The following is a 22,357-nucleotide window of genomic DNA, read 5'->3' as shown; positions in this document are numbered from 1 at the left end:
AGGGTGGGTTGGGAGCCCCCCGTGCCCACCTTGCCGAGGGGAAGGACCCCGTCGAGGTGGCTGCAAAGACCACCACAGAGGGGAGCCCACTGGCCCCACGCAGTCCTGGGTCCTCTCTGGCTCACCGCCCCGGGCGTCCCTAGCCTTCCTTCACCTGGCTCTCTGCTGCCACTTGCCTGCCACCCCCAAAGCCAGCCTGGCTCCGGGGCTCCCCACCCCGGACAGGGCTGCATGTGCCCTGCAGCAGCCGGGGCTGACCCGGCTCATCCCCTCCCCTACCTGCCGGGTGCCGGAGCCCCTCAGCCCGCCTGTGACACTCTCCCCTTTGCCTGTAGCCCACACGGCGGCCAGAGTCCAGCGATGACCGGCACGTCATGTGGACGCATGCTGCCATCTATCCCACGGAGGAGGAGCTCCTGGCCGTCCAGAAGGCCGTCTCCCACGTGGAGCGCGCCCTCAAGCTGGTGTCCGACGTGCTGGCCGAGGAGAGCTCCGGAAGCCCAGAGCAGGAGGGCGGCGAGCACAGGTAGTGGAGGCTCCTCTCTGTTCCCAGGGCCCAGGGGTGACCTCGAGCCGTTCTGGACAGGACGTGGCTGGCAGGAGGGCAGAGGCCGCCTCACCTGGGACGGCCTCTGAGCTGTCCGCGGTCTCTGGGACTTTCCAGCCACGGGCAGAAAATTCCCCAGACTGACGTTTCCTATGGAAGGTGCATCTACAGTGCCATTCACGAAAGGTTAACGGCATCTGTTTCCTGGTCTGCAAAACGGAGATAAGTGTGATTCACAGGGTGATGAAGGCCCCCCAGCGGGAGATGCCGCTGGGCCCCCGTGAATCACCGCGACTCCTTCCTGTGACTTGGGGCAGGGAAGCCCCTCCGCCTGCAGTCGGAGAGGAAGTCAGCCTTTCCAAGTCCCTTCTCTCCGGGGCCTCGTGGAGTTGTCTGTGTTACAGTAAAACGTAACCCGGAATTTACTGCCTGAACCGTTTTCGTGGGTCCGATTGGGCGGCACGGAGGGCATTCACCACCTTGTTTCCAGAACCGCATCCCCCACCGACCCAGCCACAAATCTGCCCCTGCTAAATTCCCGATGCCCTCGCCCCCTGCCCCCACCCCCCGGTCCCCTGGCTCAGCCTGATCTGGACATTGAGCAGAAGAGGAGCCCTGTGGCGTCGACCCGTTTGGGGTCTGGTTGTTACCAGGGTCTGCGCCCTCAGGAAGCGCCTGGTGCTACCTGTGAGTGACTTCCGAAGGGTCAGCCCCGGGCTCAGACTCGGGACCTCCCCTAGGACAGTGGACAGGGGTGCAAAGAGGCGCTCTTTCTGCTCTGCACTGACGCCCTTGCAGAGACGGCCAAACCCCCTCCCAGCTCCGAGGTCTGCCCGGGTGTAGGGTTCGCTCACCGGTACACGAGAGCTGGTCTGGCCGCAGGGTGACCCTTGCCCTCAGCCCTGCTCCAAGGGGCGCAGGGCCGGCTTCCCTGGGCTGGTGCTGTGTGGGGTGCATGGGAGCGCCACGCCGCACCCCTTCACGTGACGCTCCCGTGTTCCCTCCGGTTTTCTCCCAGCACATGGGTTTTCTTTCTGTTTTTATTCATTTGCTTATTGTTTATGATTTTAAGTTTATTTATTTTGAGAGAGAGAGAGAGCATAAGCAGGGGAGGGGCAGAGAGAGGGGAGAGAGAGGATCCCCAGTGGTCCTGCACTGAACATGGAGGCCGGGCAGTGGACACAGGCAGACCTGGGACCTGCAGGCCTTCCTCAGGTCTCTCCCCCCCCCCCCACCACCCCCCCCACCCCCCAGCAGCACAATGTCATGCATGCCCACAGCACTCAGCAGCTGCAGAGTCGTGTGGCCCCGGGACAGTAGGGGTGGGGACCCAGACGGGTCAGCCTCCACAGGGCGCGTCCCCGTGCTGCCCCTGCACGCCCCTGCCCTCCCCCTTCCCTAAGCCTGGCAGCTGCCCTGTGCCCGAACAACAAAGCTGACCTGGCTCTTTTAAGCCTTCACGTAACGCTTACGGCATGCCGCGTGTTCTGTCCTTGGGTTAATTTTCAAAACTTGGAAATGCGTTCTTTACAAGGATCGTAGCGAGCCGTCCTACGGCTGTTCTGTTATTCGCTGTTGGAAAGAGCACGTCAGGTTTGGGTGTTTTTCTTGTATAGTGGAAGCTCCCCAGCGTGCACAGAAGTTGATGGAACAGTGAGGCCCGGGGGAGCTCCAGGTGCCGGTGCCCGAACCACGGACTCCACACGAGGCCTCCTCAGTCTCTTGGAAGGAAGCCTTCTGAGTCTGTGCCCTCTAGGATTTCAGTAGCTGTCCCTAAACAGCAAGGACTCGCGATTTAACAAAACCACAACACCATTGTAGTTTAACAGTCACCCTTTAACATCGTCAAACAAGCAGGGTCAAAATTTCCGTTGTCCCACAGAGATCAGAATGTGGGTGGTTTTGTTTTACGGCGTGTGTGAATTGGGATCCAGCTTGATTGATGAACCTCTGCGTCTTTTTGTCTACTTGCCCCACCCCCCACCCCCGCCCACTCCCGCCCTGCCCCGGCTCTCTGCCCCTCTTCCCGTGGGAGGTGGGAATCTGTGGAGTCTGGTTCTAGCCCCGTCCGCAGCCATTCTGGGCTGGATTTGGCTGGTGGCCTCCCAGACCTGGTCCTCTCAGGCCACGTTGGGCTCTAGCGCTCTGTCGTCCAGAAATCAAGAAATACATAAAAAAACATAAATGGATTTTAACAGATCAGGTCCCCTCCTATCCCGAGAAGTGTCACAAAACAAAGAGTGGCAGCTCTTGGAGCCCGGTGGGGACTTTGTGTAGACACCCGCCGAGGGAGGGGCCCACGCGGGGCGCAGCGAGGGAAGCAGCCTCGTGGGGCTGGAACACAGGGACCAAGGGAGGCAGTGTGGGAGAGGATGGCTGCCGCGAGTCGGCCTGGGAGAACTGGGGTGTCCCCCACCTGCAGAGGGGGTAGCACCGGGAGGTGATGTGTTGGGGCAGATGCTGTAGTTAGGTTCACGCTGCGCAAAGCTGGCCTGAGCTTCAGGGGGGCACTTGGGGACCATGGCCGGATGCCTCGGGGCCTGAGGAGAGAGGGCAGACTCCCGGCCGAGCACCTGGCTGGGCCTCCTAGCCAAGGAGCTGAGGTGGGGGCCCGGTGGCCCCAGAGATGCTCAGAGAGCACAGAGCCAGGGGCCGTGTGGGTGGCGCCATCTGGCCGAAGACCAGGGGCCACAGGGATGGCCATTGGTGGCCGTTTACAGAATGCAGAGAACAGCAGGTAGTAACAATGCCCGCCCTTACTGAGCGTGCGCAGTTTGCCGGTCTTGTTCCAAGGCGCATGTGCCCGTTTCCCAGATGGGGAAGCTGAGACAGAGGCCCAGCAAGGCGCCCGTGGTTGCGGGAGCGGGGGACCCCGGCAGCACTCCCTTCTCCAGATCCTTTCCCCTGCGGGTCTCACGCGTTTTCGGGCTTGTCTCCACAGCAGCGGCTCCCCCAGAGCTCGGGTCCTGAAGGGCGTGATGCGGGTCGGCCTCCTGGCCAAAGGCCTCCTCCTGCGGGGGGACAGGACGGTGCAGCTGACCCTGCTCTGCTCGCAGAAGCCCACCCACACCTTGCTGCGGAGAATCTCGGAGCAGCTGCCCCGGCAGCTCCCGGTAAGAGCCCGGCCTCTGTGCGTGGCGGGCACTTGGGCTCTCGGCTGGGGCGGCTGTGTTTCCGCGCGGGTCTGCTAGACACGGACCGGGTTGTTTTTGTACAAAAGTTGACAAGAGGAGGAACTTCGGGCTCCTTTATAAAATGAGTTTAGGGTCAGACTCAAGATGTCAGTGTCCCGTCACTGAGGGTGCTGACTTACCAGCCACCACAGGGGCAGTTGGTGCCAAGGACTGCACAGGACCCTCCCCCTTCACAGGGGAGACGAGAGGGGACCGCGGCACGTGGCCTGGGCTCCTCCCCTGGACTGTCTGGGACTTTCTCACCCGAAACAGTGACCGGGGAAGGGCTGAGAGCACGTCATGATTTAAATGGGTCTCGCGTTGAAAAATCAGTTCCCGGGGTGGAGGAGGCTCTCCTTCCTGGCGTGTCTGTCTCTGTTCCTGGGAGAATCCAGCACTGGGGGTCGCGCAGACCCAGATTCGCCCTCTGGGGTCCCCGCTCTGGTCAGGAGGTGAGCGAACATGCACAAGAGCAAGCTAACTTCCAATGTGTTGTCTGTGGAGAAGTGAAAGTCTGATGCCAAGGAGGGAGCACTGGCAGGGAGGGGGCACGTCAGGATGGTGGGAGGTGTGTGTCCCGTCAGGATGGAGCTAGAGGCGAAGGGGGGGGGCTTGAAAGATGGGGGGCAGGATTGCTGGTCAAAGGCTTGAGGCCAGATGCTTCTGGTAGATGTTGCCAGGTCAGCCTCCAGCAGTTTATAGAGAGGTTTGCCAGCCCGGCTGCCCCTCGACTTCTTGAGGTTTGTCCTCAGAGGCGATGCTGGTGCCTCATTACAGTTTTAATTTGCTTCTTTCTTAGCGTGGGGGTAATCTGTGTCATCACGTAAAAAGGGTCTTCCCCGTTTCTTTTCTGCAAACCACCTGTTTTGTCCCTCGCAGGTTTTGTGGGTTTTTTTCATCGGATCGCTGGTTTTGCTGTTGTTGAGCGGCGGGCGTTCTTTACATGTGAAGGCACCTACATGCAGGGTGTTTTCTGTACGCATCTCTACACGTGTGGGCTCCTAGAGGGTGGGGGCTGTGTCTCAGTCCTCCGGAGGCTACAGGCGCCCAGCACAGGGCCTGGCGCTCGACCGCATTCTTGCTCGTTGACGCCTGCTTCTCAGCTGCACTGACGTGGACTCGTGTCACACTTGCACCTCACAGATGGTGACAGAAGACGAGTATGAGGTCTCCTCTGACCCCGAAGCCAACATCATCATCTCCTCCTGCGAGGAGCCCAGGATGAGGGTCGCTGTGTCTGTCACCTCGCCCCTGATGCGGGAGGACCCTTCCACGGACCAAGGTGTGGCCGGGCCCTTCCGTCCAGCCCCACTCCCCACGCTCCCTGGTGACTGAGGGCCGCATCTGCCTCTGCTCTGGGTGGGGAGGGGGTCACAGCCACCAGCCTTCTGGCACTTCTGCCAGCCCTGGATGCTGCTGGCAGGTAAGAACTGGGCCTTGGGGCAGCAGAGGAAGCAAGGTGGCGACAGTCACATGAGCTCCAGAGCACTGTCCCCCTCTTCCCTTTGCCTCCGGGCCTGCACAGACACCTGCTCCCCACCCCAGGGAGATCAGCTGTGCTGGGTCCCTGGGAGCTCAGCTGATTCTGTGTAGCAGGGGCCACAGGCAACCCCATGGGTCCTAAGGCCTCTCCTGTGAGACATGGGGGCTCTAGGGCTTGAGGCCGGTTGGCTGAGAGAGTGGGAAGGGCACTGGGCCAGGCCAGGGGCCAGCAGGGGCCTCAAGTCACTGCTGTGGTGAAGGCCAGCTGCCAGGAACACACCGTGGATCTCACGGAGCCCCGGAACCTCGTGGAGCAGCCCCCAGAACTGTTTTCCAAACCCCAGTCATTCTTGAACCCCCTCCATGATTGTTTGGTCACAGCGGAGGGCCACGAACTTCTAACGTTCTTCTTTAAACACTTTTTTTAATGTTCGTTTATCTTTGAGAGAGAGAGAGAGACAGAGCGTGAGTAGAAGAGGGGCAGAGAGAGAGACACACACAGAATCCAAAGCAGGCTCCAGGCTCTGAGCTGTCAGCGGAGGGCTCGATGCGGGACTCGAACCCATGAACCACAAGATCATGACCTGAGCTGAAGTCAGACCCTTAACCGACTGAGCCACCCAGGCGCCCCTAACTTGCTTCTTTAAATCAGTTCATTTTTATCGCTTAAATTTTGGGGGAGCAGAACCCTGAACCATTGGTGGGAACCATCACCAGTTGTCATGGTCACGTAAGAAATAACCACAGCGGGATGAGACATCGTGAAGTCCTAGCTGCAGGCCCCGCTAGGGTTTGCTCAAACACACAAACAAGGGCAGCCTGGGAGCGTCAGGCAGTGTGAGCGATCCGAGGCTCCTAGACGGGTGGGCAGGAGGGCGCCCCTCTGTGTCCCCCACAAGTGTGTCAGGCCCCAGGCTGGCTGTCACCAGAGGGCGACACCGGAGGCGAAATGCCCCCCTCCCAGACCCACCCCGGACGGTTCCACCTCAGCCTGAAGCAGTGGCTGGGCTGTGACCCACCCGTGGGGACACCGCTGCATGAGTGAAGCTGTGTTCCATCGCCTGACCTCTGTGACCCGGGGCCTCCCGGAGCGAGGGGCGGAGAGCGTGAAGCAGGGGAAAGACCGCAGGAAAAGGCCCCTGAGTTTCCCCCAGATGCGGGGCCTTTGCCCTCGAGGACGGCACCTGTTCCCGTCCAGCCTGCTCTCTCCCTTGCTGTGATGCACATGGAAGCGTCTGGAAATCTGGCTTAGTTCATCGTTTTCCATCTGAACTGTGATTTGCTAACCGAGGGCGTCAGCACTGCAGGTGCTCGGTAACCAGCATTGCACTCTGTCCTCGTGGGAGCTCTCCCGCAGAGGGAGAGCATTTCCACAGAAATGACTTCTCTGGTCCTTGCGTGGCCTGGAGGAGAGATGGTCTGGAGCCCGGTGCCTTCCAGATAACAGGATGATGCCCAGGAGGGGCCGGGCCGCGTGGCCCAGGGAGGCGAGGGGGGTAGTGAGGGGCGCCGTGCCCACATGGCCCTTTCCTTCTAGAAGGAAGGCAGGTGCCTCAGCCTGACCCAGAAGACGTCCTGAGCCCAGAGAAGTGCCTTCAGTCCCTGGCCGCCCTCCGCCACGCCAAGTGGTTTCAGGTCAGGGGGCCAGAGGGGGCCTCCGTCTGTGTCCTGGCGCTTGAGAGCGGGCTCTGAATGCAGCTGTGGGAGACAGCCGTCTGCACGGCTACCCACGTCTCCTTGCCAAGCACTGACCCGACAAGGTTTCCTCCTGGCCCTTGTCAGAAACATAAAGGAGTGATCCGGACTGCTCTGGGGGATGGCGGGTACTGGAGGTTCCGAATTGGGCCGGATCAGTGGGTCTGTGCCACACCCAGAGTCCCTCCCGGCCAGGCTCACTCCCCAAGGGTCAGCCCTTGTCCCCGAGGCCACGAGCGCATGGCTTCCTGAGCTAACGGTGTACTTCTTCCCCCCGCAGGCTCGAGCCAGTGGCCTACAGCCGTGCGTGATTGTCATCAGGGTCCTTCGTGACCTCTGCCAGCACGTGCCCACCTGGGGGGCCCTGCCGGCCTGGGTAAGCAGCACCCCGTGGCTGGCCCTGTCCTGGGGAGCCCCCCAAGGGCCTCCAACAGCCTTGACAGGCCTCATTTTCTCTGAGACAGAGGTTCCCCTTCCCAGTGTTGGGCTTTCCAAAAAGGGGCCCAACTGAGCAGCCTGGAAGGGTGGGTGGGGAGGGGGCGGCCTAGGGGTCCGTCGGGGCCAGGAGGAGGCCTGCTGCGGAGCACAGCCTCATGAGACTGCCGTTACCTTGAACCGGCAACCTCACAGGCAGAACCAGAGAGCACGTGAGGCAAGGGGGCCCGGGACTGGCCTCGGGGCCGCCTGGTGCGTGCCCTCCCTCTTCCGAAGGGGAGACCCCCATGGCTCTGACAGCCCCTGGCAGTCAGTCCTGGGGCCCGTCGGGGGAGAGGAGAGAAGACAGAGGCAAGGGCACCCGTGCCCCCAAACCCCAGGTTGCCATGCTGTGTCCGTGCACCTGTCGGCACGTCTGAGTCTGTCCATCTCATTTACTTTGGGGGACGGACGTTTGCTTTCCGTGTGCATTTCTGCTGCCAGCATCTCTCCCCCCCAGAGCCGCGCTCTTGCACAAGTAGACCCTTCCCATTCTGGCCTTGCCATCCTTGGCCTCACTCACCCGCGAGGACCGTCTACCAGACCAAGGGCTCTCTCTGCCCAGTGTCCAGAGGAGGCAGGCGCTGCTCTCGGCACCACTCCTTTTGGGACACATGGGTCCGTTTGGGCGCTGAGAGGGCCCCGCATTCCCCAGGAGCCCGTTTCCCTGTAAATCTAGAAGCACCCCCCCCCAGAGAGCACACTTGTCCTGATCCCGCCCCCAAGACCCCCCCCCCACCGCTCCCCACAGGGAGGGGGGCTCCCTGGAGAGGGGAGCATGCCAGAGCAGGTCAACGGGTCATCTGACCCTTACTAAATGCACGAGGGTCACAGAGAGCAGTTCTTCAACCCTCTTGACCCTAGTTTGCAGTGTTACTGTGCACAGGGTTTGCCGATGGAGAATCGGGAGGCGGAGAAGGCGCAGAAACCTGCCGGCAGCCACCCCCTGGGGAGGCAGAGACAGGCCCCAGGGACCACCCTCCTCCTCAGAAGTCAAGGATGGGTGGGGGCGAGGAACAGTGCTGCTAGGGGCCTCCGTCCCAGGGTCTGCTGGAGACCCCGCGCATCGCAGCTGTCGCCCGGGGGAGAGTCCAGCTGGCCCAAGTGCTCTCCTCTGAGGCACGGCATCGTCTTTTCTGTCCCCGCGGGGCCCAGGCCATGGAGCTGCTGGTGGAGAAGGCCCTGAGCAGCACGAAGGGGCCCCTGAGTCCCGGGGACGGCCTGAGGCGTGTCCTGGAGTGTGTAGCCTCGGGGATGCTCCTGGCAGGTCAGTCCCGCAGGCCGGGGAGCCCAGAACAGTAGAGCAGGTGTGGCAGGCACAGAACGAGCCACTTGCAAACCCTGGGAGCACTGTCCCGGGCAGACAAGGGAAGGGAGCCAGACAGACACTGCATGCCACAGAAGCAGCACAGGGACCAGGGTCCGGGCAAGGGAGGGGCCTGCCCTGGGGCAGTGCAGCCCTGGAGAGCCCTGGAGAGCCCTGGGAATGTCGGGAAAGGAACCACGCAGGGTCGCAGATAATGGGCGTCAAAGGGAGACAGTGCACTGAGCCATCGAGGTGTTAGATGCAGAAACGGGGCTTTCCCGTCATTTTAGGGCATAGGATGGTGGCAGGTGAAGTGACAGGAGAGGCCGTGCAGGGAGCATGTGCTGCGGGCCTGTCCTGTCCCAGGGCTCTCGCAGGCGCACACAGGGGTGTGGCTGGTGCACGCTTGGGGGCAGTGGGTGGGCCCTGCGTGGGACCCGCCCAACCGCGGTGGTGGTCTCTTCCCCTGGGTACTTTGTCCTTTGCGGCCCCCACCTCTCCTCGACAAGATGGGCCTGGGATCCAGGATCCCTGCGAGAGAGATCAGAGGGACGCCCTCGGGCCCATGACCTGCCAGCAGCGTGAGGACCTCACGGCCAGTGCGCAGGTAGGACAGCCGGCCCGTGTGGTGCGTGTGGCTCCCAAGTCCGGGCCAGCTCGGACAGGCCGGGCGTGGCACCCGGGTCCCCGCCCAGGTTGCGGCTACACGTGGACCCGGAAATGATGTGGGGTTCCCCCTCCCCCTCTCCTTCCCTTTGTAGAAACAGGTGGCCTGTGGGTGACGGGGGCAGGGCCAGCCTGGCTCGGGGCCGAAGCTGCCATGACAGTGAGGCAGGTGCACACCTGGGGCTTTGCTGGCTGGGACTTCCCTGGGTGTTTCGTGGCCCCACGTCTCAGGGTGTGACGACACCCAGCCGTGGCCTCCAGCTTGGCCCGCACAGCCCCCCGCTGTGGTTTCCCTTTTGTCAGCAAGTTTATCTGTAAGAAAGCCTCCCCGTGGCACAAAACCCACACGGACCCTGGCGCTTACGAATTGCCCTTAACGGGAAGAGTCAGGTTGCTCACGGTCATGGCCGAGTGGCGATGCAGGACTTGGAGTCCGGTAGAGAGCCCAGAAAGGGGCTGATGCTCCGAGGGCTTCCTGGGAACATCCTGCCATCGGCTGGCCCCGGCGCAGTGCGCTTCCCCAAGCCCGCGCGTGCCCCGAGCTCTGTGGTTGCTGGCAGGGTGTCGTCGAGGACACCCGGTGAGCTCGTGTCCGCGCTGGGCCGTGGGTGCAGGGCCAGCGGCGAGCAGTGGGAGGGTCCTGACTGGCCGTCTGCCCCCAGCACGCCCTGCGCTTGTTGGCGTTCCGGCAGATCCACAAGATCCTGGGCATGGACCCTCTGCCGCCCCCCAGAAGCAGGCCGGGGGCGCGCTTCCGGAAGAGGCTGCGGGAGGCAGGAACCGAGGCCCAGAAGGGTGAGGTCCCCAGGAAGCAGGGCTGGCAGGGTGGAGAGGGGCCCGCGTGAGCAGCATCCCCTGCTGGGTACGCCCGGACGCGTGTCCTCACCGCAGCCGCTTCGTCCCGACGCTGGACGGCCGTGTTCTCCTTTCCGGAGCGATCTGTGGGTTTCTTTAAAAACACTTTGCTTAAATCCTCCTGGAAATCACCTTCTCCCGGGGTGAGGGCCCCCTGGGGCAGCAGCCGGCACCCGAAGGCCCGCCCCGCGGAGGGCTAGAAGGTGCAGCACAGTGAAACGCTGCCGGCTTTGGGCTCACCCTGTGGCCCACCAAGCGTGTGGCCTTCCGGAGCGCTCCCTGCGGATGCCCCAGCCCTGCGTGGACTTGAAACCACATCACAGGGACGGGCCAGGGAGAGCCGGCGGGTGGGGCCGAGCCTGAGGACGCACCCAGGCCGGGATCCCCCCTCCCTGGGCCCAGCCTGCCCCAAACACATCCCCCCCGCCCCCCGCTCCAGACCCCAACCTGGAGACGCCCCACCCCAGAGGTCTGCAGGGCCGGAGCTGGCATCTTCCCGGCCAGCGTCCACCCTCAGGGAGGTGGGAGGGCCCAGTGGCGGTGAGGATGCAGGCTGGGTGCACCCCTGGCCCCCCAGAAACGTCTGTGACACACAGTCTGCCCTGACCCCGTACCACCGAGTGCCTTCTACTTAGAGCGGGAGCTGCTCGGTCACTCCTCACACACCACACCCACCCCCACCCCCACCCCCCCCCCCCCCCGGCCGGGTGCAGCAGGTCTGGGTCCGGGCCTGGTGCAGGAGCCCGGGTGGACGAGGGGCAGCCCTGCCCAGTCCTCCCTCTGTGCTCGAGCCTCCCTGCCCGGTCGCCCCACGGCACTGAAGGGGAAAAGTCCGTCCTTGGGCCGAGGCCATGTGTGGTCAGGTGAATCCTTAAATTCCACTTCTGTATTTAGGGGCAGTCTGAGTGTGGCTTTGTGTCTGATGTCCCCGTAGAGCCACCTGAAGGTTTGCGAGGGTGGGGAATAAATAAATAACGTCTCATGGTGTGGACTGTGCGGCCCTTGCTTGGGGTGCGGAGCCCCTGCTGCGCCCTCCCGCCGCTCCCTCAGGGCTCCGAGCGGGGGTGCCCGGCCGGCCGGCATTTCTCTCTGACACTCAGGCCGTAGCGTGAGCAGCGTGCTGCCCGGAGGCTGTGCCCCCGTGCGTTGGTCCCCCGGGCCATTCCCACCCCAGGGTGCCCTGGGGACCCTCCCCGAGGAGCACTCATTTTGCACAGGCCCCGTGACCACTCAGGGAGCCTGTCTTGGCCTGGTCCTAGAAATGATCATCAACGGGAAGGCTGGGGGCCCAGAGGGCTTCCTAGACAAGGAGGTGGCCAAGCTGAGTTGGTGGGGGGCTCTCTGCCTGTAGGTCCCCTACCAGGAGTTCCCCAGAGTTTTCCCAAACCCTCGTGGCAAACCTCAGGGGGCAGAGGGGGGTTCAGACGGGGAGACTGGGTCACCGCTGAGCTGCCGACAGCTTCAAGCCCCCAGGGCGTCCCCAGGCAACGGTCAGGCTCCGGGGAGGGGAGCGGGGGGAGCGTGGGCCTCCGGTGGGGGCGCGTGTGTCAGAGCACGGGCTGGGCGCACACAGACCCCCTTCTCAGCCCCCTCAGGCAGGCGAAGCCCTGCTTGGTTCTCACGGGCACGTTATCAACTGGAAACGGGAAGCAGCCGGCCAGTGCCTAAGCACCACCACCCCCCCGGGAGGGCAGGCCCCTCTCCTCTGCCTCTGGGGCCCTGGGCCCCCTTCCTTGTTGGCAGCCCAACAATCCCTAGGAGTCAGAGCCAGCCCCTCAGCTGGTCCTGGCCGCCGCCACGGATGGGGCACAAGGGATGGGTCCGAGGGAGGGTCCCGACATCCTCCGCCTCCTCCGGCGGTGGCTCTGCCCTTCGCCCAGCTCTCCAGGCTCACCACCACCACCACCGGGGAGTCCTCCCAGGTTCCTGTGTGCTCGAGCCCAAGCCATCACCGTCGGCACTGTCTGTGCTTGCCACTCGCAGTGCTACTCTGCTGCTTCAGTCCTCCAGCAGTGGGAGCTTGTGGTAAAATTCAGGTGACTCCCAAATCCCAACGAGGCCCCCCAAAAGCCCATCTGCCACCCTCTCCTTCAATAACGCCCCTTCAGAGCCACCAGTCTCTTGCTGTCCTCAGACCAGCCAAACCTGTTCTTACCCCAGGGCCTTTGCACATGCTACTTCTACTACCTAGTAAGCTCTTCTCTGACTTGTATGACCGGCAACTCCTCCCTTCCCTCGGTTCTCCTCCCAGATGTCCCCTCCTCCAAGAAGACTCCCTGACCACCTCTCCCTGTCACATAACTATGTTTGTTTTCTTTATACCACACGTCACTGATTAAAATCACCTGCCACCCGCCTTCCCCCAGCGACATGGGTTCTCTGTGGGCAGGAAGCGTACCCACTCCACCCACCGTGGGTATCCCCCGGGGCCAGAACAGACCAAGTGCATGGTGGTAGCTCGGTACACGTGTCACATGCTTGAAACTGTGCTCCGGCACCCCAAGGGGAGTCTCCCTGTGACAGGAACGTGCCTCCCGGCAGTGAAGACACAGTCTGCGTCCACCTCATCCCAGGAGACCGTTGTCACGGTTTGGCCGAGAGGCTTCGGCTAAGGCAGGGGCAAGAGGACAGAAGGAAGGTGGCTTCGCCCGTGCAGCCCGTGACTTGCCAGATGCGGTCGTCACAACTTCGCGGGGAGCCCCGTGTCCTGCCGCCGTGACCTGCACGCAAGTGCTCGCGGACCGGCTTCCTCCCTCAGATCCTGGCAGGGGGGCAGCTCGGGGACACCTCATCACCCACTGTTCACTGGCCCACCCCCGGCTCCTGGGGAAGAGGGACAGTATCCTGAGCACCAGGTGGCCTAAAGCCGATCCTGCTGACGGGGAGTTAAATCTTTCCCCCTAGCAACTCCCGAAAAAAATCAAGCAGTCGGTTAGCGAAGCGCCGGGTCCAGATGGACGAAGCGCCTGGGCGACTGAGCTTGCCGCCGGCCCACAGAGCGGCTCTTCTGGTCTCTCCCCTGCAGCCCTCTTCCCACCGGCAGGGGACCCCGGAGCCAGCCCCGTGGCAGGCGGGGAGGCTGGAGAGCAGGCCCCGGAGCGGCATCCCTGGACCTCAGGCTGCAGGATGCTGGCGGGCGAGCCCGGTTGCTAGGAGACAGCGGTGAGTGTGGGAGGGATGACGCGGGCAGTGTGGGCAGGGCTGGGGCCGCGCCTGGCAGGCGGTCCAGGGAGGACGAAAATGGAAGCCGGCTCCATCCAGAGCCGCGGGCAACAGAACCCGCCGTGTCCCTGGTCCGAAATAAGTCGCGCCCCAGGGGTGCAGGGAGCATCTCCAAGGCTCGGCCGGTGTCGACAGCGTTTGGGGGGGAAAATGCCAGCTCCATCTCTCCCAGGAGCCCCGTGTTTCTCCTACGGTGGACAAGGCAGCCTGGGTTGGGGGGGGTCGTGCCCCGTTCGGGTCTGTTCAAGTTCTGCACATAAAAAAAGAAAAAGAGTTGGGATACGGGAACTTGCACCCCCCACGTTCCCAGCAGCAGCATCCACAGCGACCCAGCGGTGGACACGACCCGAGTGCCCATCGGCAGGTGAATGGACAAGCCCGCTGTGGCCCACCCGCCCAGACACTGGAATATTACTCAGCTTTAAAAAGGAAGGGTGTCCTGTCACCTGCCATCACGTGGACAGACCCGGAGGTCACTGTGTGCAGTGACAGAAGCCAGACACAGAAGGACACGTCCCGCGTGACCCCCTAGAGGAGTCCCGCCCACAGAGACAGAGAGTGGATGGTGGGAGCCAGGGCTGGGGAGTCCGTGCTTCATGGGGACAGGGTCTCAGTCTGGGGAGATGGAAAGTTCTGGACGCAGATGGCGGGGGGGGGCGCGGCTGCACGACAGTGTGAGTGTGCCTGACGCCGCTGAGCTGTGCTCTTGGAGACGGTGAGTTTTACGTCTATTTTAACACACCGGGGAACTTCAGTGCACCGGGTTTTCCCATTACAAAAAGCCTGGAAGTTTCAGAAAAACTAAAGAGTGGAAACGAGGTCGAGTACTATGAACACACGCCGTGTTTCCTTCCTAGCTTGTCTCTCGTGCTCTCTCGGTGGCGGGTCGGCCCTTTATACCATTTTGATGCCCGTTTCTTCACGTGACGCCGTCTCAGCTTTGATTCCTCGTTGTTCTGCGTGTGCTTAGACTTTTTCTCATTTAATACTTCCACAGACGTCACAATATGACTTTTTTAATTGTGGTAACACGCATATAAAATTTGCTGCTTTATATCAAAATGTACAACTCAGTGGGTTTTGCTATTTTCGCTGAGATGCGCGACCGTCGCCACCATCTAATTCCAGAACATTCCATCAGCTCAAAAAGACGGCTTGCCCCCATTAGCTGTCACCCTCACCCTCACCCTCCCCAGCCCCCACGACGTTTCACACACGTGGACTCACGCCCCGTGGGGCCTCTCGTGTCCGGTTCCCTCCCTGAGCGTCGTGTGTTCGGGGTCCGTCCGTGGGGCGGCGGGGGTGGGCGCCTCGCTCCTGCTCACGGCCGAGGGACGTGCGCGTATGGGCCGTGTTCTGTTTATCTGTTCATCTATTGGTGGGCATTTTCCCCCCACTTTTTTGGCTGAGATGTCATTTTTAATAGATGCATTTTTAATAGATGCATTTTAATAGATCCCACAAAATGAACGTGCCCTAATTTGCTTAACCATCCCCTCCTGTTGGACATTTTCAAGTTATTAACCACGATGCGGCAGACATGCTGTCTTGCACAGTTGGGGTTCTGTCCCTCCCTCCGTAGATGTCCCAGAATGGAACTTATCAATCAGGGGGCATGGGCATTTGAAGGCATTTGAAATTTCCACGTGCAAGTTTGGAATCCGTCAGAACCTGGCCAGGTTCCCTCTCGTGGTAAACGAAGGAGCCCTGTTCTCCTCTCCCAAGTCGGGACTGTGTCTCCAAAATACTCATCTTCACGTGGCCATGAGTTTGGCAGTTAGGTTTCATTCTGTGACATCTTTTTTTTTTTTTTTTTTAACGTTTATTTATTATTGAGAGGTAGAGAGACGGAGCATGAGCAGGGGAGGGGCAGAGAGAGGAGGAGACACAGAATCCGAAGCCGGCTCCAGGCTCCGAGCCGTCAGCACAGAGCCCGACGCGGGGCTCGAACTCACAAACCATGAGATCATGACCTGAGCCGAGGTCAGACGCTTAACCAACCGAGCCCCCCAGGCACCCCCACTCTGTGACATCTTGTATCGCGCACTGCTGTTTCAGTGTCTTTTATCCAACCAGCGTTTATTGAACGCCTGGCACGCGCCATGGGCCGTCACTCATGTGGCTTCCCTGTGTCTGCCACTGAGAGGGTTGAAATGTATTCAGTATTCAATCAGCAAGCACTCCCCAACTTCCTTGGGAGGAATCAAAGCTGAACCAGCAGCTGTCCCTTCGTGCAGTGAGGGTGACTCCAGGCTCCCGTCTCAGCGTGGCCTTGAACAGACGAGCTGTGGGGTGTCAGGACAGTTCACTTCGCCTCCCCGACCGTCTATAAAATTGGATCAAAACTAGCAGCACCCACCTTGCAGAGCTGGGGGAGAACCCAGGAATAAAGTGGATTTGTCAACACTTGCTGCACGGAAGGTTTCAGCCTCAGGGCCACAGGCATGGCGGAGGGCAGGTGTGAAGGTGGAAACCAGCAATCAAGGTGAAGGTCACACAGGAAACTGTGACCTCTTCAGCTTCCAGAATACGAGCTGCCGGGCTGTGAGAAAAGCCCTACGGCGTCACTGGTGTTCGAGGCAGTGACCAGTGCCTTGTACTCAACCCACTCCAATGGTGAGGAGCCTTCTGCCAGCTCTACGTCACTTGCCATAGAGCAAATGTTAGCTAGTGAGAGACTAAAACCCAAAAAGAGAAGGAAAAAAGTAATTTGGAGGGAAGAGACAATGAGAACAGAAGAAAGCAGTTGTAGAAACCCCCTTATGCAGGTTATCCTCAGAGAGCTTGTAGAAGATGCGATGGCCAGGAAGCAGGTTTACATTTGCCTTTTGAAAAAGAACTTTAAGGGGCGCCCGGCCGGCTCAGTCAGTGGGCGTGCGAGTCTTGATCTCAGGGTCGTGAGTTCGAGCCCCATGTTGGGTGTAGAGATTACTTAAAGATGAGAATCTTAAAAAGGAAAAAGAACATTCAAAGAACTAGAAAGAAGTTGGAAACTCAACCTGGTAGTCAAAATATGGAAATGTTGACAGACTTGGAAGACAAAGTGGAATGAGAAGACAAAAAGAAAAAAAAAGACAAGAAAAGAAGGAGACCAATGTATGATGAAGAAGAAGAGACACCACAGGGGAAGAAATCACCAGTGACATCATTTAAGAAAGTTTGGCAGGAATGGAACACATGACACAGCCCGCCAAAACGTCCAGCGCGACCAGTGAACACAGACGCCCACCAAACCCACGCTTTGAAAGTACAGGATGTGGAGGCTAAGAAGATTGTACAGGCTTCAAAAGAGAGGGCAAACAACGTGACAAGCAGGGGATAAGGAAGCAGGACAGCTTCAGGTTGTTCAACTGCCCAAGGCTAGAATCTGGAAGACACCAGGCAAGGAAGCCAGCCACCACTCGGGATAGTGTCTTCAGTCAAGCCACCGGCCACACGGGGGTGGAAGGAAAAGCCTTGAGGGTACACACTCCCGAAATGAGGGCACAGACCAAGAAACAGGGAGACCTAGGACCCCCCCAAAAAAACAGGAGTCACTTCCCAAGAACCCCTAGATGCTGAAGAAGGACCAGGGGTACAGCCGGGCCGCATCTGGCCCTGAGTGGGGAAGTTAGATCCATTGGAAAGGTTGGAGGAGACAGAGTGTCACAGATACACAAAACAAAGGCAATCACTAACTCCAGGCAAATACCAGAACAAGGCCTAGAAAATAAAAGTGCTCCTTAGCGGACATTGCTCCACTGTGAACAAGTTACACATAATAACATAAAGGTCTCCTGCAGGCTCGGCTCCAGAGGTAAATGATTGATCAAGCCAGAGATGATCCCTGCCCTTGCTCATGGAACATACATTTTGTCAAGGGGGCAAAGGCACGTCAGGAGGGCAGTCAACAAGAATGAGTAGACATGGTAACATGTAGTGATTTGGGCTCAGATGGTGGGTGGCCACTATGGGTGGTCAGTAAGGGTCTCTTGGAGGAACCAGAAATGCTGAGAAGGAGCCAAGCTGGAGAGGAGCTGGGGAAAGCACATAGGAGGAGGAGAAAACAGCATGCGCAAAGGCCCCAAGGCCAGGCAGTGCCTGGAACATTTGAGGAACAGCAGGCAGAGGCAGAGGAAGTGGTAGCAAGCCAGCCAAGGGAAGTGGAGGAGGGAGCTGAGAGCAAGAGGTGACAGCAGCCAGACACAGCTGGTGACGTGACGGGCCACCGAGAGGAGCTTGGGTTTATCCCAAGCATAGTGGAGCCATGCAAAGATTTTTTTTTTTAATTTTTTATTTATTTTTGAGACAGAGGGAGACAGAGCGTGAGCCGGGGAGGGGCAGAGAGAGAGGGAGACACAGAATCCGAAGCAGGCTCCGGGCTCCGAGCTGTCAGCACAGAGCCCAACGCGGTGCTCAAACCCACAAACCGCAAGATCATGACCTGAGCTGATGTCGGACGCTCGGCCGACTGAGCCGCCCACGCGCCCCATGCCACACAAAGATTTTAAGCCAAGAAGTGCTATGGACCCGGTTTACACGTGTTGAACCTATAAGCAGGCTCAGCTCCACCTACAGAACAAGACAAGATGAGGGATGGGAGTGGGCAAACAGGTTCCCCCATCAGTCCCTCCCGCCTGGCACCCCAAAGCAGTCGCCTTGAGAAGCCCTTCATTCGGCGAGTGGAGAATGGCCCGTCACGCCATGTGCCCAGTTGCAGAGTGAGCGATGCAGCAGTTTTCCTCGAAAGAGCGGAGTGTTCCTCCGCTGAATCCCCCAAGTCCCCTGGCGGGGAGGAGAAAGCTAAATTTAAAGGTGTGCTAATTGGGGCACTCCGATCTGGCCCGGTGCTCCAGCCGAGGATCTTTGGGGGCCCCCCCCCCCGGCAGCTCAGCTGTTCCCACGTCTGGCTGATGCCGTCCTGCCTCACCTGCCATCTGGAGAACTCTTTGGGGGTCCGTCGTGGGCCCAACACCTTGCCGTGCAACTGGCCTGTGGGCCCTGGAGCCCGACGGACCGGGGTTGAAAGCGCAGCCCGCCGCTTCCTGTATCCCGGGGTGAGCCCGGGCACCGACTGGGCCTCAGTTGTCTCGTCTGTGAAATGGCTACAATGAAAGTGCTCAGCTCACGGGTGTCAGTCATTGCTCATTACCTCTCCCCTCCCTTGTACTCGTTGGCTTAAAAAATACATCCTGAGCCCCTCCTGTGTGCCAGGTTCAGGGGCCACAGCCGTGAATGACACTGTCCAAAACCCCTGGCCCTGGGGAGCTGATGTTCTGGAGAGGCTGCAGCCAGTAGACAACACCACCACCACCACCACCACAAAACGAGTACAATATATGGCCAGTTAGACCATGGTCGCTCTACTGATCTACAAGGGGAGAGGACGTGAAGTGTCAGAAGACTGGAATATTCTGTAGGCGCTGGAATGATGGGTACGTCCGGGGAAGTGTCCCAGGCAGAAGGCACAACTAACGCAAAGGCCCTGAAGTGGGGACATGCCTGGGAACTTTGAGGAGGCTTCCTTGGCCCCTGCTGTAAAGACTACATTTCCCAGCTTCCCCTGCTACTAAATTTGGCCATGTGGCTAAGTTCCACCCAACAGAATAGACCAAAGCTGTCACGTGCGTCTTCCAAGAAGAGCCCTTGAAGAGAAGAGGTGTACCTTTCCCTGCCAACTTCCCGCTTCCTGTTGGCTGGAATGCACATGGGAGGGCTGGAGCTTCAGCGGCCATGTTAGCTCAAGAGGTGACAGTTCATGTGCGGAGAAAGGCAGAGCAACAAGATGGCAGGAGCCTCGGTTCCTGACACTGCCCAGGAGTACATCCCTCAGAGATTAATTTCTGTCTACTTCAAGCCTCCAGCACCCGTGTTCTTCCACCCTGTGTAGCCAGTCCCGATTCAAACTGATGCATTACGTAACGTGCATGTCCTATGACTCCCCTTGTTCGCCGCCTACATTGATTTTCATCCATATTAGTACAGAATTAAGAAATGTGCCCTGCCTTTGAGAAGTTTCCAACCCCACTGAGTGAGTCCGCAGGCCTGACTTACAGCCCCAGCCAGCTGTGCGACCATAGACCAGTAGCTTTGCCTCTCTGGAACTCAGGATTGGCCCCCAAACCGCCAGGAGTTTGGAGAACAGGGGCTTCTGCAAATTGCAACAGCCAACAAAGGAGAGAGGTAGGACGCGAAAAGCGGTGAGATTTGAATAAACAAAGAAGGGCCTTCAGGAGGGAAAGCGGGTGGGTCCTCAGGGCTCCTCTGTTGCACGTGTCGTGTCAGAAGACGGCACCACCCGACCCAGCGGATGGATGGGAGATCTATCAGATCTTGGAAGGGTGCGCCCAGGAGATCCCACTTCTAGCTGGGCTTAGGGCAATCTAATCTGACTCGCCAGTTCCACGTCCTAGAGTACGTTCATTTCAACGCCCACCTTCCTGCCCTATTTTCAGTATTAGGAATCCTTTTGCTCGCAAGTGGCAGAAACCCCCTGCAGGAACAACCAAAAAAAGCAGAGTGGTTTCCAACACTAGTCATAGCGTGAACTCGAGGCTCGGCTGGATCCAAGGATTTGAATTCCTCCTTCAGGATTCAGCCTCTGCTTTCTCTGCACTGGCCTCCTTCCCAGGCGGGCTCACGGGCTCAGTCACCAAGGCCAGGTCCACACCCATCGCTCGGTGAGACAAGAAAGCTGGTGCCTCCAGCGAGGGGCCTTTTCGGGGCATAGAAGCAGGGTTCTGCTCTGAGAAGGTGGGCGCATCCTAAAAATGGTGCCAGTCGAGATAGGTGTGAGCTGGAGATGCCAACAGGACAAAGGGGAAGGGCATTCTGGGCAGAAGGAGGTGCCAGACTGCTGGGTGCTTTGTGGGAGCAGGAGGTGAGGCCGGGGAGGTCCGTGGGGAGCTGAACGTGAAGAGCTCTGAATGCCATGCTGAGCGTTTTAGGCAGTGGGGAGCTATGGGAGGATTTAGCGCGGGGGAGGGCTACAGTCACATTTTCATCCTTAGCCATGCAGGGGAAGGTGAATGGTGGTAGGTAGCGGGGAGGAAAACTGGAGGCAGCTGGGAAGTCAGGGAGGGGCTTCCGTGTCGCCAGCCTGTACCAGGCGGGGTGGCCTGGCGCGTCAGAGAATTTCTGGAATCAAGCTCGACAGGACTGAGACACGGAGGGTGAGGAGCCCGGGACTGGGTAATTCTGAGGCCCGGCTGGCTTCAGAGTGGTCGAGGGAAAGGGCAAGATCCCCCCCAGCTCCTGGCAGGAGGAGGAGATACTGGCAATGCCACCCCCGGGGACTGAAAGACCCCTCTAGCCTTTGAGATTCCAAGTGGCCAACTCGTGAATGTCTTTGGGGTTGGGGAGTTGACCCCTCCTATAGCTCTGACCGAAATACGCCCCGGACTCAAAGCCTATCTCCCTAGAGTCAGGTGCAGCTCAGTGCCCCGTATGCCGGGTGGGGGGGGGGGGCTGCACCCCTGGCTAGCCCTTGGAGATTTGGGAACCTGGCACTATCTACTTAAGCCCGTCCCTCTCCAGTCTCAGCACCTTTGGCTCCTCTGATCGCCTCTGGAGTTCGGGACAAGATCCCTGGGGTCCTGGGGAGGATGAAAGCATTACTCAGACAGTATTGTCACAGAGGGAGCAAGCCGGCCCCTTTCAAATCTCTTCCCACCTCTCTGACTGCATCAAGCAGAAAGTCTCCCTGGGGAGCTAGGGCCCCTTAGAGCCCTGTACGTGGGCTCACGTCCCCGCTGAGCAAAAGGAAGGCAGGCCTCCATCATGGGGCCTCCGGCTCAGTCTCTGGTCTGCACCTAACGCTGGGCTGCTGGGCTTCCTGTGGCTATTTTGATGTGTTTCTATTTCAGGCAAGTGATGATGGTTTCCCATATATGGTGGCCCCAGGACCCAACCGAATGCCGGCTGCAGGGTCTCCAGCCCCGGGTCCACAGCAGGGCCTGTGCCTGTTGCTGGTTGCAGGGTCCCCTTCTGGAACTTTCCCCCTTGGACCTCTTCTCTCCTGTGTAACAGCAAAGGATGGATGGTGCCATTGGTATCGTGTCACATCTCGGTGCTGGGTGAACAGCTGTTGACTCTAGGACCTTGATACATAGAAGTTCCCAGTTGTGGCTCCACAACAGGGAAGTTTTGTGACTCCGTAAGTGGGCGTCTATTCCCAACAGCCTTCTGGGGTGACATAAGATTACATACAGGACCCAGGATGCTCCTCCCTGGGCATCCTGCCTCACCGCCCTCCTAGGACCAGCTCTGTCCTTGCCGAGCGGACGCCTCCATCGGAAGCAGAGCCTTGGCTGGAGCCCCCCGCCCAGACCCAGTGCCTCGGGCCTCAAATGCTCGTCTGTTTTCTGAGGTTGAAGCCGCCGGACCCGCAGAGAAGGAAGCCCAGGCAGGCTGGCTTGGCCCGGGCCGGGCTTCACTGTCCCCTCCGCCAGGAGGCCTCCGGTCCCACGTGATTTTTTTTTTTTTTTCTGTAGCCCCGGTTTCCCCTTAATATCGATGATGATCGTAACGACACCGATAACCGTTGACATTTTTGAGCACTTTGCGCCAGGCGCCAAGAATCCTCGGGGCAGAGGAGGTGAGTGAGGGCGCTGGAATCGCGGAGTCAGGAGGGTCCGGTACACAGCCTGGGCGCTGCGGCTTGCTTATCTCCCCAAACGGGCAGCTCACTCTCCCCGTCCCCCCCGCCCCCCACTCTCCCCCGCCCCGCGCGCGGCACCCGCTCCAAGGCCTCTGTTTCCCAGGGTGGGCGGGGTGCGCGCCCGAGACACCACGCCACGGCGCGCGACGCGGAGCAGGCGAGCGCCCCGGGCCCCCCGCCCGGGCCGTGCGGGAGGCGCCGGGGGCCGCAGGGGCGGGGCGGGGAGGGGCCGGCGGCGGCGGCGGCGGCGGCGGCGGCGGCGCGCGGAGCAGACCGCAGTGCGGCCGGCGCTAGGACCT

The 22,357-nt window shown here is 60.1% G+C and overlaps 1 protein-coding gene across 10 annotated transcripts in view; it reads left to right on the top strand.

Moving 5' to 3' along the window:
* ZFR2 (zinc finger RNA binding protein 2) overlaps window positions 1-21,964 on the top strand; it is a 52,997-nt gene extending 31,033 nt beyond the window's left edge. Inside the window, exons 11-20 of one of the 10 annotated variants that reach the window (XM_042977742.1) lie at window positions 336-526; window positions 3,489-3,660; window positions 4,864-5,002; window positions 6,740-6,837; window positions 7,178-7,273; window positions 8,527-8,638; window positions 9,187-9,284; window positions 10,006-10,138; window positions 13,224-13,360; window positions 21,892-21,964. In XM_042977742.1, the coding sequence (XP_042833676.1) occupies window positions 336-526; window positions 3,489-3,660; window positions 4,864-5,002; window positions 6,740-6,837; window positions 7,178-7,273; window positions 8,527-8,638; window positions 9,187-9,284; window positions 10,006-10,138; window positions 13,224-13,351 (1,167 nt within the window). In that variant the 3' untranslated portion in view covers window positions 13,352-13,360; window positions 21,892-21,964. Of the gene's footprint in view, window positions 1-335; window positions 527-3,488; window positions 3,661-4,863; window positions 5,003-6,739; window positions 6,838-7,177; window positions 7,274-8,526; window positions 8,639-9,186; window positions 9,285-9,438; window positions 10,874-13,223; window positions 13,361-13,730; window positions 14,462-21,891 lie in introns of those variants that run through there. The other 9 variants (XM_042977743.1, XM_042977741.1, XM_042977740.1 and 6 more) reach the window with 9 other exon arrangements.
* Window positions 21,965-22,357: the final 393 nt, after the last annotated feature.

This window comes from Panthera tigris, chromosome A2 (assembly GCF_018350195.1).
Source record: "Panthera tigris isolate Pti1 chromosome A2, P.tigris_Pti1_mat1.1, whole genome shotgun sequence".
Lineage (NCBI taxonomy): Eukaryota > Metazoa > Chordata > Mammalia > Carnivora > Felidae > Panthera > Panthera tigris.
The sequence above is the reverse complement of the archived record's forward strand: the minus strand, read 5'-3'. Positions and strand labels throughout refer to the sequence as shown.